We start from the raw sequence: 19,411 nt of genomic DNA on the forward strand, positions 1-19,411 counted from the left end.
GATTTATAAATTGAATAAAATAATCAAAATATTTGATAAATTGTATTCAGATTTGTCAATATGCCATCCACAAATAACTTTTTCTAAACATATATTAAACACTCTAATATTTTGAATATGGCATATAAAGGCGGAAAATTGCTTCCAAAACGATTTATTTTTTTAACATTTTTTAAAGAAATGTTCATAGTTGTCAGTACAATTACAAAAGTCACAAATATCAATGTCACTAAGTTTCCATTTGTGGAGATTTCTTCTACATGGAATGAGATTATAAAGAACATTGAATTGAAAATGCCCTAATTTATTAATCAGTCTATTTCGGATTTTAAATAAAAAGATTTTATTCCACGGATTGTCTACAACATTTAATTGTTTATCCCAGTATTGGATGCAAACTGGTTTCTCGAAACATGTACTTAAAATATTATATATTTCTTTTGTTTTTAGTAAGGAAATGTGTTTAACTTTCTTGTTTTTTAACTCAACTAATGAACTGGGAATTCTCTCACAAGAATATAACCTTTTTTCCCTAATTTGTAACTTCCAAGTTTTTGGGATTGCCTCAATTATTTTGTGAAGGTTAAATATATTCATAGGGCTTACAACCATTCGTGATAACTCTTTTAAATTTAGAAATCTGTCTTCTACTATAATATCTTTCAAATAAATAATACCGGCATTGATCCACTCTTTGAATAATAATATTTTACCTTTACATTTCACATGGCTATTTCCCCATAAAATTGTGTTTGTATTAACATTAGAATCTTTCATCTTGTTTCCCTGCATATAATACCAAGCTTCCAATACATCTTTGTAGAAATGTGGAAAATCTTTGTACACCATGTTTTTTACATCAGCACTCTTACAATTAAATTCAAGTACTAACGATAGCCCACCAAGTGGTTCAAACCAGTACTTTGATATTCTTTTCCAAATCGCATTGTCATTTCCATCTAACATTCTAGATACCCATTTTATTTTAAGTGCCTGTACTTGATGTTCAAGATTGATCATTTTCATCCCACCTTTCTCCATGCAACCAGTAATAGTTTTTCTCTTTACTTTTTCTGTACCTGAACCCCAAAGGAAGGTAAATATGTGTTTATTAACAGTTTTAAAAACGTAATCAGGGACATGTATACAACTAGCATTGTACAATATTTGTGAAATACCTACTGATTTAATAATATTGACTTTACCGTAATATGTCAACTTTCTGGCTTTCCAACAATTCAGTAATTTTTCTAATTTTTTCAATTTTGGTTCCCAATTGAGTTCTCGATTTTTTTTTTATTTTTACCAAAATATATTCCAAGGCATTTTACTGGATCTTCCGTCCATTTGATCTCTTTATTTAAACCAGGTGGTTTGTTTTTGCCCAGCCATATAGCTTCTGTTTTTTTCTTATTCATTATAACACCAGATACAGAACTAAATCTTTCTATTTCTTTCATGACATTGTTTGCAGAAACCATGTCATTAAAAAAAACCGTAGTGTCGTCAGCTAATTGGACAATTTTAATTTGCAATTCTAGATCATTATTAAATGTGACACCTTTTATATTATCGTTATTTCTAATGCATGTTGACATATATTCAGCAGCCATAATAAATAACAAAGCTGAAAGAGGACATCCTTGACGAATACCTCTGTGTAGTTTAAACGACTTTGATAGCCACCCATTCATAGAAATGCAACTATTTATATTGGCATATATGGTTTTAACCCAATTTAAAAATTGTACCCCAAAACCAAACCTTTCAAGACACGTTAACAAGAAGTTAATTTCTAACTAATCGAAAGCTTTTTGAAAATCAATAAAGAGAACAGCACATTCATTATCCATTTCGTTGCAATATTCAATAACATCTTCAATCATTCTTATGTTTTGACCAATAAATCTACCCTTAACATAACCACATTGATCAACACTAATTATTTTGTTCAGGACATTTTGAACACGAGATGCCAATACTTTAGTACATATCTTATAGTCATAATTTAACAGAGATATTGGACGAAAATTATCTAAATTATTTTTTTCACACTTTTTTTGTAAAGTAAATTGATTATCCTCTTCTTTGAGAAAAAGACATTTCACCATTTTCAAAACCTTCATTTAATGAATCAGTTACCATTACTTTAATATCCTCCCAGAAACATTTGTAGAATTCTGAAGTTAAACCGTCACTTCCAGGAGACCGGTTTATTTTTAACTGTTGGACAGCTTTTGTACACTCATTTACAGTTATCATACCTTCACATATATCTGATTCTTCATTTGTCAATGTTTCTACACGAATATTATTGACATACGAGTCAATATCTTCATCTTTAATTTCCTTTGACTTATACAAATTACTGTAATATTCTACTGTCTCATTGAGTATATCATCTATATTCGTAATACTTTACCATTTTTCGACTTAAGCTCCGTAATTGAATTTTTGACTACTTTATGTTTTTCAAGGCCCATAAAGTATTTTGAATTGGTTTCACCCTCTTCATACCATTTTACTCTAGCTCTAATAATTGCCCCTTTGGTAATTTCTTTATATCTTTTTCTAGTTTTGCTTTGGCTTCAATATATTCATTTTTGTATAAATTAGCATCTTTGTCCATTTTATTTTGAATAGTTGAACATCTTTTCTAAGTTTTCCAGAAGATTGTTTTTACATTTGGACTTTTTCTTACAATAATCAATAGTGAAATCTCTTATTTTTCTTTTACACAACTCCCATATTAGTTGTTTGGACAATTGCTGTCGTTCACCGTCCTTCCGGCATTTATTTATTACCTGTCTTAGATCTTGTTTGTAATTTTGGTCGTCAGTGAGTGATGAATTGAATTTCCAGTAACCAGGACCTGATTTTATTGTTTTAATTTTCAATTTCAATGAGATTGCGTTATGATCTGATTTTATGGAGGGTCTAATATCAGTTTTCTCAACATATTCTTGTAATCTTGTAAAAATTAACCAATAATCTAATCTTGAAGCTATACCTAGTGATAACTGACGCCAGGTAAATTGCCTTTTTTTCAGGCCATATTTTTCTCCATATATCTAAAAGCTTCAAACGCTTAATCATTTTTTTTTGCAAGTATTTACATTGTTCATAGTTTCCTTTGACACCTTTAGTATCTTTAATTTTATTTTGAACGCAATTAAAATCGCCTCCAACAATCAAAGCATATTTTGCATGTCTTCTAATCCAGTGAAATGTCTTTTTGAAAAACATATCTTTATACATCTTTTTTGTTGGCGCATACAAATTAACCAGTGTAAATTTCTTATTTTCTATAGACATATTAACTAAAATTCTTCTACCATCATCTGTTACACATATTTTTTCTATTGCAATATCAAGCTTACTTTTATATAGTATTGTAACACCTTTGCTTCTATTGGTTCCAAAAGAACTAATTATTTCCATGTTCCATTCTTTGGATATAATATTTTCCAAGTTTTTATCAAGATATGTTTCCTGAAGGAAGCAAATATCGGTTTCTTGATTTTTAACCACTTATATAAAATGTTACGTTTTTCTTTATTTCGTAACCCCCTTACTTTTAGGGATACAAAGTGTACGTAATTTCTATTCATAGGTATTAGAGTTTATTCACATTTGATCAACATCACATCTTTTAACACAACTACTTTCTTTTTCCTTTTGATCTTGATCCTCTGTTCCTTCTCTTTTGATGGTTACTTTTGCTTTTCTGCTTTCTCTTCTCACCTATCTGGGTAGGCGACGGAGTCACTGCGCTCATACTTGTGTCTTCATATACAGGTTCATCTGCCTGCGAATCATCTGACGAGTCAGACTCGTCTCTAATGCTAGGGTTCTTAGTAAACTCCAGTTTGCCAGCTCTTAGTTTTAAAAGTCCTTGTTGTTGCTTTGGACTGAACTGACACGTTCTCTGCCGTCTTTAACACAGAAGGTGATAACTGTGTTTCTTGTTCTGATTCTGTTGGTGTAGGCAATGTATACATCTGGTATATTGCATACTTTATCCGGGCAAGTCCCTTTTGCATGTCCTTCATTTTGGCAGATTGCACACTTTATTTCATTCTTACATGTGCCAACATAGTGTCCTTTTTGCAGACAGTGACTACATGTTACTTCGCTTGTCTTGGGTTGCCACTGGTGGGATAACTTGGCTTTGAAGCCGAGTATAGCAACATATCTGGGTAACGGTTCTTTAGGTTTCTTTATTTCTACTCTTCTATTCCCTGTTAAGCACTTGACTAGTTTACCTCCAACTCGCAATTGTTCTTTCTTACATTCTCCTCTGATTTCAGCTCCTACCATTCTCAAAGCACCGAGTATGCAACTGTCGCTCACCGACAGGGGCACGTCACATACACGGACCGTCGTGGAATCTGGTTGTATTATGTACGGATTGTTTTCATGAATCGTAACGTTCTTACTTCTGATATTCAGACCCTCTGCCATCAGCTTGCATCTTGATGTTAAGTCACTGATATATAGACGCCATAAACTGCCAATGCGTTGGACGCCTTCAATGTACTCCTGTCTGATTGATTTACTTATAGCTATGTACACCTCCTCATTTGTTAGATACTTGTTTTCTTTCCATTCAATGTCCGTACCACGTCCCTATTCTTAAAGAACACTACCGGGTGATTATGCGTTGTTCAGCAGGCCGTGTAACAGGCTGTGACCTTGTACCGCTTATGCGTTGGTGTCGGCCATGTTAGCAGAACTGGCGTTTAAAGCCCCAGCGTAGCTGTCATTTTCCTCCATTATAGGCAGTTATTAGATAATCTTCTGCACAAAAATTTCAACCTTGATGATCACTATGATATTAATATTCCTTCGGTTATAGCTAATAACCAAATATATGTCGCTAAATATCAATAAAATGCTGTAATTTTGCCACCGATTTCGCATACGTGCCTTAGCTTATGCTGTGACCTGTGACCTATATCCACTATCTACTGCTGATAACACACTACTTCATCCACTATCTACTGCTGATAGCACACTACTTCATCCACTATCTCCTGCTGATAGCACACCATTTCATCCACTATCTACTGCTGATAGCACACTACTTTATCCACTATCTACTGCTGATAGCACACCACTTCATCCACTATCTACTGCTGATAGCACACTACTTCATCCACTATCTCCTGCTGATAGCACACCATTTCATCCACTATCTACTGCTGATAGCACACTACTTCATCCACTATCTACTGCTGATAGCACACTACTTCATCCACTATCTACTGCTGATAGCACACTACTTCATCCACTCTCTCCTGCTGATAGCACACCATTTCATCCACTATCTACTGCTGATAGCACACTACTTCATCCACTATCTACTGCTGATAGCACACTACTTCATCCACTATCTCCTGCTGATAGCACACCATTTCATCCACTATCTACTGCTGATAGCACACTACTTCATCCACTATCTACTGCTGATAGCACACTACTTCATCCACTATCTACTGCTGATAGCACACTACTTCATCCACTCTCTCCTGCTGATAGCACACCATTTCATCCACTATCTACTGCTGATAGCACACTACTTCATCCACTATCTACTGCTGATAGCACACTACTTCATCCACTATCTACTGCTGATAGCACACTACTTCATCCACTATCTACTGCTGATAGCACACTATTTCATCCACTATCTCCTGCTGATAGCACACCATTTCATCCACTATCTACTGCTGATAGCACACTACTTCATCCACTATCTACTGCTGATAGCACACTACTTCATCCACCATCTACTGCTGATAGCACACTACTTCATCCACTATCTACTGCTGATAGCACATCATTTCATTTACTATCTACTGCTGATCATTTACTATCTACTGCTGATAGCACACTACTTCATCCACTATCTCCTGCTGATAGCACACCATTTCATCCACTATCTACTGCTGATAGCACACTACTTCATCCACTATCTCCTGTGATAGCACACTATTTCATTTACTATCTACTGTTGATATCACACTTCTTCATCATCTTCTTGAGATGATGTTTTAGATCTCTTTGCAATGCCTGTCTAACTCTAGCAATGTTCACATGGCCTGGCAGTTTGTGGTCTTCCTGAAGCTTCAGACTGGTTATTCATTAGATTCACAAGCTGCTAATCTTGCTCTATTTTAATCAGGAAAGTTGAAAAAGAAGGAGGAAGAACGGAATTATATCCTTGAGATAATCCCGTAGGTTATCATGTCACACCTATTCATAGTCCTTTATTCTCAAGTAGTTACACATCTACTTGAAAGTAGCCTTTGATGTGATGTGTGTTGCCGACTACGGTTGATTAATTTTCACTCCAGAATTGAAACCATATCCAATGTTTCTATAGATAATTCCTTGAAAGTATGACACGTGTGTGTTAAGTACCTGATGTTGCTCTGCAGGGATACCACACGTGGATACTATAAGAAAGAAATGTAGTTTTGTAAAGATTCCAAAAAATCCGCCCATTTTGGAACATATATTAATTATTTAGGAGAGTGTTTTAGGATTTTGTTAGAAACGGGATGATTTTTGATCATCTATATTTTATTGTTTTAATGTATTTTCCTGTCATTTCCTGCAAACCTAATAAAGATATTTTGATAATTGAAAATAGTCTGTATCATAAATCGTAGAGGTTGAAAGCGTAACCAAGCGTGCAAAATTATTATTTGCCATGGAACTTCGGTCATATTTTATTTGAAATAAACTGGATGTTGGGATCTGCATGCATGGTATGCATACAGGGTGTATCAAAATGATTGGTACCGAAGACTTCTCATTTTTGCCGATTTGTTAAACTATTTTTGTGCCAGTTTGGGGTTAATTGTATAAATATTTGTAATTATAGTAGTTTTATCTTCTCTAAGAATTTTAGATCATAAAGATAGCACATTCTATTCAGAAGTTACATGATTCTAAAGGAAAGTAGGTGTTTTTACACTTTTCATCGTAACGTTGGATCAGTAGCGCACCATTTTTAAAGCTCTATTTTACTGCAAATACCTTGTGAGGATGATATGTTGAAAATCATGGAAATAATTAATATTTTCCTTGCCTATTTCTTCATTCATAATATATATTAATGTAATAATCAATATTTATTGCTTGAGAGTAATATTATTGACTTAATTTAGGTGGGGTGAAAGAAGTTTGTGTATCAACACCATTGTAATTTAAATTGTATTTTTGAGATTACTAAGATGGTGTGGCAGAATGGCTATAAACTGTAGACAGTGTATGTTAGTTTAGACCTGGTAAAAGTTATTGGAATAGCTCCACAGTTAGTCCACACTTCAGTGTGCATTCATAGTTAAAATCACTGGTGGAAACACGAAGCTATGGAGAAGTGCAGAGAAGATTTAGGAGACAGTTTCTAAGAGCAAGGCGTATCCCATGCAAACATGCTATAACTTGCAATGCTTCAAAATTTGATATGGGCAGTTACAGAATGGACCCATCCCAGTTGTTAAGTTCTTTCAAGATAGGGCTTCACCTCACACTGTCAGAGTCGTAAGGCAGGGACTTCAGGAACTATCTTTCTAAAAGCATGTGTAAAGCAATTTTATGTTATGTATACTGAGGTGAGATATTGAAGAGTATGTATGCAATAAATGGTTCAAGCAGTGAATCTTTTCATCTTGTGTGGTGTTACAAGTCAAACCATGATTACGTCGATCTTCGTTTAAATTACAAGAGCTCCCAGATGCATCAACCTATCAACTTCAGATTAATAGATCAATAAGTTAACATATGCCCTTTCTATTTATAGTACAAAAACTATATTAATTAGCAATTTTATATTTTTGATATATTTTTGAAAATTTCACATAGCCCGGTACCAATCATTTTGATACACCCTGTAGTATTGATGGTATACAGACACTGACCTTTCCCTAAAACTAGTAAGCAGCAACTTGTATCACACCGTCATGGGTTTGAACCCTTTGTTGTATTTTATTGTTAAACCTAAATAGTGTGATTGCTTTTGAATGAGCGGCAACACACATATTTTGTTTGAGGATAGCTGGATCTATCTCCTTTCTTTACATCTTCTCTGATTTTAATATTGCTGCTGTACTTGGGATCTGATAGGCTGTAGGCAATTTACTGAGACTTTGTAGTCATAAATGTGCACTCTGGTATGGTAATTGAGGTGCCATATATATTGTACTTGTTCCTGTTTCTTTGTGTGCAGTGCAATAAGGCAAAATATATTGAAAAGGACTCTTTAGGTCTTAATAAAGCACACACGGCATTACTGATCAAACCCATACCTGCTACACCACTTTATTTTGCATTTTAATACCAATCAATTCACTATGTGCAAGGGAAGTCAATTGTGTGCAGCTACAAAAATAACTGGTTTTATTGAAATGAGGTTTGGTACAAGCAAATATAGCAATTCTTTTTTCTTTTCATTCAGAGAGACATTCAGAATTTGCTCTTTCCAATGATATTTTCATTTGTAGTGGATTCCTGACAGATCTTGTACAGAACTACGGACATTACAGGCAAATTAAGTAATTCTTGGCCAAACTCAAACGTTATGAACTCTATTGGCTCCGCGATAAACACACGCGCAGGTAGCGAGAACAGAAGAAAGCATACACGCGCATACATTGTGTACATGCTTAGTACGCTACATGGACGCAACGTGCATGTTCCAGCTTGGCCAAGAAATATTTAATTTACCACAGTAGTTTACTTCATTTAACTCAGCCAGTAGATGTATAATACTTGCTGTCATTTTATCTTTTCTGTTTCGGGAGCTCTATTGTTCAGAAACGAAAACGCAAGGGATTAAGTGGGATGGTGTGTAAGTTGACTTCATTGTTACGTTTGGGGCATCATGCTTCTCATTTCAAGAGGTAATAATAGGTGCTGTCAATCACACTTATGTCTGTCAATAAAGGTTGGATAAGTCAATTATATGCAACACTGGCGCCTCAAGTGGGCAATCTTACTCATGTCCCTCATTTAACTAGGCAGGATAGGCCTACATCAGGCCCGAACGGAAATTTGGTGTCATTATGGTCTATATTACTGTGACATTTAAAAAAAGGACCCCTGCCTCTTCTCCTCTCGCTTTCTTCTCTTCCTAGTCTGTCTGTCTCTCCCCCTCCCCAACTCTCACCTGTGCCATCTTTTGAATTATGTGGATATCTGAATTATATTGGATGTTGTATTTCCTTTACCCTTCTCCCCCTCTCACTGTTTTAGCAGTAGGCCTATGATCAATGTGGAAAAATTAAAATAATAAAGTTTATTGTATCTATACAATAAACAAATTTACCTCCTGTGAAAGAGACTAACCCTGGTCCAAAGCTTGTGCTTGGACAAATCAATATGATTGATTTATTGATTGGTTGCCTAGTAATGGCTTTATGTAAAGGCCAATGAGGTTTAAGGTCTATTGTTTGAAGTAGCCAATGGGAAGTGGTTAATAACCTTCTGATACTGCCAGTGGGTCAGGGATTAGGCACATTTTTATCTGTCATGGAAGGTTGGGTCTCCAATGTGAAGAAAATGTTCCCACCCACCACACCCAAAAATTTAGGTCATATCCCAGTATTCAATACCTTTGTGGACAGTCACTTGGGAGCAGTAGTTGGCTGGGAAGGCTTCCATATCGTACGGGGTATAGAGGTACATAGACCTAAAGGGTATTGCAGTCTGCATTTTAATGGTAGCTTCTGTGCATGGGCAAATTACCAGGAAGAGAGCGGTTAAGCTGACCAATAAGTGCACATTTTAACTTCTCTTGGAGAGGTTAGGCCACATTTGGGTATACAGATCTAGGTGTTCAGGAAATCCCTTTAAAAAGGGTTCTGTAGCTTGCCGGTTAATACATTGCTGTTAAATTCTTAAATACATTGCTGTTAAATTCTTTAAAAATTTGGGCCACACTTGGCGAGTGTGGAAAGGGCTTGAGAATACCCTGGAGGGCCCCGTATCTTACAAGAAATTAATTTGGGTTAACTTCTCTGCAAGAAGAGGAGTTGGACCACACTTGTGTGTGGGCCAGGGAAATTCCCCGGAGGGCCCGTTTCTTATGAGGAATTAATTTGGGTTAACTTATGCAAAAAGAGAACTTGGGCCACACTTGCATGTGTGCAAAAGGGCTGAGGAAATTCCTGGAGGGCCCCGTGATCTTCACGGGAATTTGGGTTAACTTTTTGCATGAGACAAGAAGTGGGGCCACACTTGCGTGTGTGCAAAAGGGCTTGGGGTAATACCCTGGAGGGCCCCATATTCATTAATTCATTTTCATTCATTCATTTCTTTCATGCATTTAAAATGTATTGTACAAGGAATTAACTTGGGTTAACTCTCTCTGAGAAGTTGGCCCCGTATTCAATTCATTCATTCATTCATTCATTCTTCATTGCATTTCATTTATGCATCTTACAAGGAATTAATTTTGGTTAACTTCTCTATGATAAGATAAGATTGGGCCACACTTGTGTGTGTGCAAAAGGGCCCGGGAAAATTCCCTGGAGGGTCCGTATCTTATACAAAAAATTAAGTTGGGTTAACTTCTCTGTGAGAAGTTGGGCCACACTTTGTTCGGAGAGGCTGACCTTACGGGTAAGTAGTGTAGGCATGAGCTCGAAATTACCGGGAGGGCCCCGATCTTACGGGTGAGTAATTTAGGAATTGGCTGGGGAAATTTCGGGAGGGCCCCGATCTTACGGGTGAGCCAACACTGTGTGTAGATGGGAACAGACTCTGTATTTACGGGGAAAGTAAAGACTATCCAGGTCAAAAATTGTGGCGGTAAAAAAGGGACAGGGCCACAAATTTAATCTTGAATCCAATTATATGAAAATAATTGGATCACCATAGGTAATTGTATAAGTGTTTACAAATAGTAATAATTTGTAACTAATAAATTTGAGAAATAGTGCATGAGAAGTTGAACGAAATATGTCAAATATCCAGATTACTTTCCTGAATGTTTCCGGCTTCAGGAAAGTAGGATTAATGTATATGCACTTTTCTAAGGAATTCATATTAAAGGATTGACTCAATAAATGTATGTAAACTTCTCTTGAGAAGTTTTCTCTTGAAAAGTTAAGCCAAGTTTGATGTATTATAACGGTACCCTTTGGGTCCGTATTTTATTGGATAAGCTGAAGTTAAATCCAATTCTGGTTTACAAATAAATGGAGATACTCCTGACAGATATGCCAGCAAAACTTTTGAGTAAAATGTGCCTCATTTCATCTGGGGGTAAACGGAATAAACTCCTCCCTGCTCTGCTCGCCCTCCTCTCTTCTCTCGATCTCCTCTCCTCTCCACTCCACTCCTCTCCTCTCCTCTCCTCCACCCGATCATCTCCTCGTCTCATCATCCCCACTCTCTCAAATAATATACATTTAAAATAGATTTGAATCTGGCAAGTTTGCCTGAAGCAATTATCAGATTACCAATTCCAATGAAAGAAATCCTATTAGTTTCACTTCAACGCACTTCTCTGGTGTTGCATATTACCAAGTTTTAAGGTGTATTTGGGACGAAAATAATTCCCCGCTTAATCTCTACATAATCATAATATGACCGATTTTTTTTTGTTTTCACGAACAAGTATACGTAATTCTTGGCAACACTGATTACTATTGATTAATATATATTAATGTATATTTCTACGCTGGGCTATTTTCACGGGCTATTTTCACGAGCTACTCCCGCCTAGGCTGGAGTACCTATACACCCAACACAAGTCAATTGAAGCCGTACAATTTATCGCGAATTTACGACCGTAAAATTTAGACACTTCTTTTGTCTAGATTAGCATCAACCCTCTCATCTCACGTTTTTCATGTCAGAAATTAACATAACTCCCGAAACCGAAACAGAAGTTATCTTCGTTCAACTTTTCTGTAGTCAACAAAAGACTAGCTAACACTTCAAAATAACAATGAGATCCGAAACCGAAACCGGAAACCGAAACAAAAACAGAAAAGATAGAACGATGGTTAATAAAGGCCCACTTGATCTCATACACATTATATACATACCAAATTGATAAGGTTGAGTACACATACAAGCATTCCATCAGTCTCACACAGATCCAAGCACTGACTCAATAATAACTGATTCCAGGGCTGATTCAAAAGGTGCTTGCCTGCCAAAATATAAACATTTGGAAAAAATTACTTCTTTTAAGCATTTAATACTTTTATAGGGTCTGACAATAAAAATCATTCCCTGTATTGGATTTGCATAGAGTTCCTTATACGAGGGCATCAAGAATTAAGATTGGCATCTCTTGACATGAAAATGCAGTGTCTACATTATTTGTTGCAGTATCTACTCCCTATTCCAGAAAAATACTGCACTAATTTTTTTGGATTAACAAATATTATCCTGTTTGCCAAATGAAATATAGATATATCCTAATCCTTTAGTTAATTCTAACTGGCAATAAAAGTTCAATTTTAATATTAAGGCCAATTTTTGGAAACAAGGGCCAAAAACATGCATGCTTAGGGTGTTTATCGTATGCTTTAACAATCAAGCCCAAAGACTTGTACTAAGACTACTTTCAGGTAATGCATTCTTATTTTTGGAAAACATTATTTTTTTACATCTTTTATAACCAATTATCAAAATTAACATAAAATATTAAATTTATGAGCAAGCTCAGCGCCTATAATACAAATTCTGAATGCTTAGACTTGTGCCAAGTCTTTGAATTTATGACTGAAATTGTCAGAAATCATACAAAATTGCATGTTTTTGTCTCATTTCCCCTGAACTTGCAAAACTATTCAAATTTGACTTTTATTGCCATTTAGAACTAACTGAAGTATTAAGATTTAGCTATGTTTCATTTAGCAAAATATTTTTTAATCCAAAAACATTAGTGCTGGATTTGTCTGGAATGAGGAGTAGTTACTACATTAGTAAATATTCTGAAAGTGCAAACCAAGACATGTGCATTTAGGATTGACAGATATCTAAATAGAAATCCAGCTCAGTGAAGAAGACAAGATAGTACTTAGGCTTTGAGGCAAATATCACTGCCAAACTGTTTTCTTATTTTTGGTAAAGGCTTTAACAGATTTTTTCATTGTCGTTCTAGTAAACATGGGTGCTAAATCATAAAATAATAATAATGATAATAACAACAACAACAACAATAACAACAACAACAACAACAATAACAACAACAACAACAACAACATCAAAAACAACAACAACAGCAATAATAATAACAATAATAATAATAATAATAATAAATGGCAAAAACAATGTCATTTAAAATGCAAACAGGAGACCTGAACTCATAGATCAAAAGGAAATGACAGAAGAATTTGACTGTGTATCAATGACAAGACAGCACAAAGTGGACACTGTGCTACTTATCAGTCAATACTGTTGGGTTGGAAATAATTATGCTGGGCTGATATGTGCATTTAGAGGTATGTATTGTATGTAGCTCAAAATGCACTTGACCCTTTACTTTTTGAATTCAACATGTGTGTCATGATATGATCCAATCAAGTGAAGTAATGTTGACAAATGTAGTTGTTAATTTGCCCAGTTGTGCCAATTTTCTTTAATATTTATTACTCTCAATTACAATTGCCACCTGATTTGATCAGATCACATGATGTACAAGTTTTGATAAAAGGAAAAAGTAAACATTAACAACTGTCTGGAAAAGCTCGTAATAATAATAATAAATATAAATATCTCATGAAAATGATCACTTGTTTTAATTAGAGAATAAATGATAGGAATAGGAATAGTATACAAATATTGACTGCTATGAGGGGCATGGTTAAAATTATAGGCCCAAAGTGATCTCAAAACCATGACTATGCCCCAAGGCGTAGCCGAGGGGCATAGTCATGGTTTTGAGATCACCCCGGGCTTAAAACTGTAACCATGCCCCGAATAAAAAGCAGTCAATATTTGTTTTATATACCAAATCTTAAGATTCTTGCCATCTGTTTGGTTAACAGCATCGATTTTGGGAAGAGTAATATTAATACTTTCATCCGAACGGCACACAGATTACAATCTGCGATTTCTGCGTAATTATAGCACGTGAAATCATTAATGTGTGCGTAATATCATTTTACGCTTGGAAAAACGAGCACGCAGAACTATGCCCGGGGAATAGTTACTTTTGCGGGCATAGTTTTGACCAATCAGATGGCAGGAATCTTTAGATGAGGTATATAATTTATACTATATCCTCTACCGTGTTATAGACCATCACACCTTCAATCGCATTTACTGCAAGCGTGTGCGAGTATTATGCGAGGTCTATGCATGCAACTTGCTACATACACGCACCTCTACATGCATGTTACTATACTAGTAATGTCGTGGGGGTCATCTATGCCGTGATAGACGACACCCGAAATCATGCATGCGATTGTCCAATCAGATTATGTATCAACGAACTGGTAAATAGAATGGTAAATAGGGTTATTTAAAAGCAAGACACAGGAACTCCTTGCCCTTACTAGTGACACGACCTGACCAGCTCAGGTGCAACTTGGCCATTTTACTTAAATTGGTTTGTATTTTAAATTAATTTAAAGGACAAGGTCAAGAGCAAGTTCATGCTTAGTCAACCAAGACTAATATTTGAGGGTGCAGACTTTTTTTGTTTGGTCTCGCTTTTTTCTTTTCTTTTTCCCACCATGGCGAGGTTAAACCTGAATTGACACTTAATTTAGGTGTAATTTATCTAGGGTCCAATCGCTACCAAAAAACCCTGCAGTTCACTTTCCATCACCCGCTCCACCAGAAACTTGGTGTTATCAGGACCTTATTAGATAGAAGTGATACCATTGTCACAGAGGATGACAAAGAGCAAGAAGAGCAACATATCCACAAAGCCTTGTCAATGTGTGGCTACCCCGACTGGACTGTGAAAAAAGTCAAACATGACAAAAACAATCCAAAACCTACAACCACCAAGACCAACGAAGCTGATAAGTCCAAAGGCCTTGTTGTGGTCCCTTATGTTGCGGGGCTTACAGAACACGTATCGCATGTTTTTTCGGAAACATGGTTTCTCAACAGCCAGCAAACCACACAGAACATTATGCAATATTAGTCCACCCAAAGGACAAATTAGACCCCCTTCAAAAAGCTGAAGCAGTTTACGAAATCCCATGCGCGGATTGCCCAAAATGATACATTGGTGAAACGGGACGCTCATTTGGTGTAAGACTCCAGGAACATCAAAATGAGGTGCCAAAGTTTGAACTTAAGCAATACACCAGGGCGACTCGCAAATCCTCCATCGCGGATCAACACAAATCTGCTATCACTGATCATGTTATGGGTACAAACCACAACATTGAATGGGATCAGGCAAAACTACAAGATGGCTCAAGGAAGCTATCTGGATTAGGAGGAGAGGTGACAATATTCTCAATAAAGACGAGGGGGCCTACAAGTTACATAACATCTTTGACCAACTCATCACCACGCCCCTATGGCGTTCGCCAAAAGGACAGTGAGCAGTGGTATGGATTGTCAGTCTGAGCAAGATGATAGATTATCATAGAAACGTCACTGACTACGTGAGTAAATATACCATCATTTACTACTGGATTTGATATAATGAACCTTCAAAACCATTTTAACAACAATCCACATGAACTTCTTCAAAGAAAAGGATTGCTATCAGTTACTCTCACAGCTACAGGTTAACTAGTTATAGTTGATATGTATGGCTGAGGGAAACACAGTCTGCCTTGCCACAACAAAAGGAAGTAATGGACAATTTTATATTATTGAGATATGGGACAAAAACACAATTTGCCAAATTTCATTGATTTTATGCAAATTAGTCACCATTGTTCAAAGTCAATTGTTACTATCCTATTAATTACAACTAATACCAGTACCTAAACATTAAATTATCTCTGTATTTATTTAAATATTGAATAAATTGCTCCAAATTGTGTTTTTGTCCCATATTTCATTTTTTCCTATTGTCACGGTAGGACACTTCATAAATAGTAACAATCATAATTATGGAGAGTTCAGTTGCTACAAACAATATACACCATTTCAACTTTGGTGTTAAGATCACCAACATGTGCCCTATAATGCCAGCTTTAAATTGACACTATACTTTAAACTAGAGTGCTTACCGCACCATAGCTCAACCATGGGACTGCGGCAGTATATTGTGGTATACAATTGTCATATGTTTCAAACTTTTTCTCTTTCATGTTGCACCATCCAGGGGTCATGCTTTTGTTTTCTTTTTGAGATATTTAATTTAGAAAAGACACAAAATATGAGAACATTAACCTGGGTCCTTGACATTGACCAGCATCTTATGAGGATGTCATCCCCAGTGGGGAAAATATTTTATTGTATCCTTTATTTTATTCTCTTTCATTTGACACCACTTGGGGTCATACCTTCTTGGCATTTCGAGATATGTAAAGGACCCAAAATATGAATATTGACTAGGGTCTTATGAGGAGTATCACCCCCATTTGGGAAATTATTTTTGTTATATTCTTTAGTACTGTTTTTTCTTTCATTTGATTCCACTGGGTGGTCATACCTTGTTGGCATTTCGAGATATGGAAAGGACCCATATCAATATTGACCCGGGTCTTACAATGGTGTCACCCCCGAATGGGGAAATATTTTGGTCATACCTTCTTGGCATTTGGAGATATGTCCATTTAAGACCAAAATGTGAGCGAATAAGGAAGTTCAGCATGGTTCAGCAAAAATCCAATGTATATTTTTGACACTATGCTCAGAAACAGCATATATTTTCTTACATGTTCTTTATATTTTGATTTAAATCTCAAATCAATACATTTTGCATGTGAACTCTTCATATACAAAAATAGCAAAAACAACTGGTTTAATCAACACAGTAATAACAACACTCAAATTTGGGTTGGAAGAAAATTTCAAAGTTGCTCTAAAGGCAAATATAAGGATCATAGAAGATTATAAGGTTTCCTGCCTCCTGCTTCTTCCATACCTGACAAATTTGTTATTTCTGTTTCTGTTTACGTAACTTCCCTTGGGAAACTCAGTATAACAGACAAAGCTGCATCTTCACTAAGCTGGTTAGACCAGTTACATTTTTTATGGTTTGCTGCCCTCTCATGTTAAGTATTTGTTGAATTAAATGTTGAGGGCAGTTGGCATTTAATCTAGCACTGCTTCTATCACAATGTCACACATTCCTACGATCATCCACTGCTCATAAATTGACTACAAAAGTAAGTCATATCAAAACGTTAGGGTACCCTAAGCATCATTACTCATTTTCTTATTTCATTCCATTAACAACCGCGCGTACCGTCCACTGACATCAACAAAAATCAAACATTTTCTCAAAACATTTGTATTACTAAAATCACAACTTTGAAATTATTAGTCATATATCACAGTCGATATACCAAAACAAACATGAGAATGTCCTGCAATTTATGATCGCATCGAAAATAATGTAGATGATATTGTTTACTCAATAAATAATTTTTATTCACCTCCACCTTTGTATTAAAAATGTTTCGCTTTTCTGCCTGAAATCCATGTTTTTCAACTTTTCTATGATTTTCTACGTATTTTGACCATTGATCTCAAAGCGTTATAATGACATGGAACCATTGTATACCTGGTCGAGGTATCCAATTGAAGTTTGGGATGTTTCCAAGCTTATCATCTAAGAAAGAATCTGATTTGTCAAGTATCTCACTCGCCGGATCGCGTACAGCGAAAAATCCGAAAAAAATTGGTACGAGCAAAAACCCCAAATCACCTCTGCTTGAACTAGGTATATTGGTCTCCCACGCAGAAATTTTTATGTCAAATATATATCAAAAGTATATCAAAAATATGTTAAATGGCATGTTGATACAAATTTGATATATCAAAACTATATCAAATAGATTTTGACATATATTTGATTGTATCAAATATGTGTCAAAAAAATTGAAGTATGTCAAAACTATGTCAAATTTAACTTAGATTCTCAAATGAAAAGTATGAGGGTCAAATTTGTGTCAAAATTGTGTCAAATCTGTGTCAAATTTGACTTAAAAAAAATTTTTGTATGTCAAATTTGTGTCAAAATTTACTTAGTCATTTTCCTGATAATTTCAGTGTGTCAAAATTATGTCAAATCCAACTCAGAAAAAATTTTTGTATGTCAAATTGGTGTCAAATTTTACTTAGTCATTTTCATGATAATTTCATTGTGTCAAATTTGTGTCAAATTTTACTTAGCCATTTTGTTGATAATTTCATTGTGTCAAAATTGTGTCAAATCCAACTTATACATTTTACTGACCAAATGCATGTACATTGTAAAATGAAACATTGTTTTATCTTTTTTTTTAGCATCATTGAATTTTTAGAATCAAACATCATGATCAGTAGAGAATATGAATTTAATGACCGCATAGAATATTTACTGTTTATCATGGTTTATTGAAACTACATATCAAGACATAAGATCAAGATCTGACATGATATAAGGCTTTGTATAATGTGAAAAGAAACTGAACAAAAGGTGTTGTTCAACAATGTTTTAATATAAAATAATTCACTGACGTTTCGTACAAAACGTCAGTGAATTATTTTATATTAAAACATCGTTCTTTTCACTTTTTACCATGCGATGTAACGTGGGACTCTTAATGTTTTTTTGTATAAATTAAATTATGTGACCCAGTGTGTGCCCAATGCTTCTGGTGTGTCCAGGCCGGGGCACTCAACTTTAGAAGTGATAGTATGTGCCTGTCAATAGGCCCCTCTTTTGAAGTTGACTATACCCGATGACTCCTTTTTTCAAAAAGTCATACCCCTCTTTTTAGGTGCGGCTACCCAATGACCCCTTTTTTAGTTGCGACTACCCAATGACCCCCTTTTTCTAGAATGGACCTTGGTATCACTAAAATGCCACAACATAATGCAGCAACTTTCAAATTCTCTTATTTCAGCAAATTTGCATTGAAATTTGGAAAATTTTGAACAAGAAATAGGATTTTGCTCCATTTTTGAGGCAGCCAGATCAAAGTAATTACGATTTTTGGTCATTGCAATTTTGTCCCAGTATTTCGAGCCAGATGGAGCAAACTTGTTCCCCTTCCTCCTGTCCCCGGTCAGTATGCTTCTGGTGTGTCCAGGCCGGGGGGCACTCAACTTTAGAAGTGACAGTATTATGTGCCTGTCAATTGGCCCCTCTTTTGAAGTCTACTATACCCGATGACCAAAAAAAAAAAAAAAGTCATACCCGATGACCCCTCTTTTGACTACCCAATGACCCCCTTTTTCTAGAATGGTATCACCAAAATGCCACAAAATAATGCAGCAACTTTCAAATTCTCTTATTTCAGCAAATTTGTAT

General features: G+C 35.6%; 1 protein-coding gene across 1 annotated transcript in view; it reads right to left on the reverse strand.

Annotated features, from left to right (window-relative positions):
- The window catches only part of LOC140164013 (meiosis inhibitor protein 1-like), a 63,261-nt gene that overhangs the window by 17,400 nt on the left and 26,450 nt on the right, over nucleotides 1-19,411 (reverse strand). The window contains exon 11 of the mRNA XM_072187297.1: nucleotides 12,066-12,172. Within this exon, the coding sequence (XP_072043398.1) occupies nucleotides 12,066-12,172 (107 nt within the window). The remainder of the gene's footprint in view (nucleotides 1-12,065; nucleotides 12,173-19,411) is intronic.

Source organism: Amphiura filiformis, chromosome 11 (genome assembly GCF_039555335.1).
Source record: "Amphiura filiformis chromosome 11, Afil_fr2py, whole genome shotgun sequence".
Taxonomy (NCBI): domain Eukaryota; kingdom Metazoa; phylum Echinodermata; class Ophiuroidea; order Amphilepidida; family Amphiuridae; genus Amphiura; species Amphiura filiformis.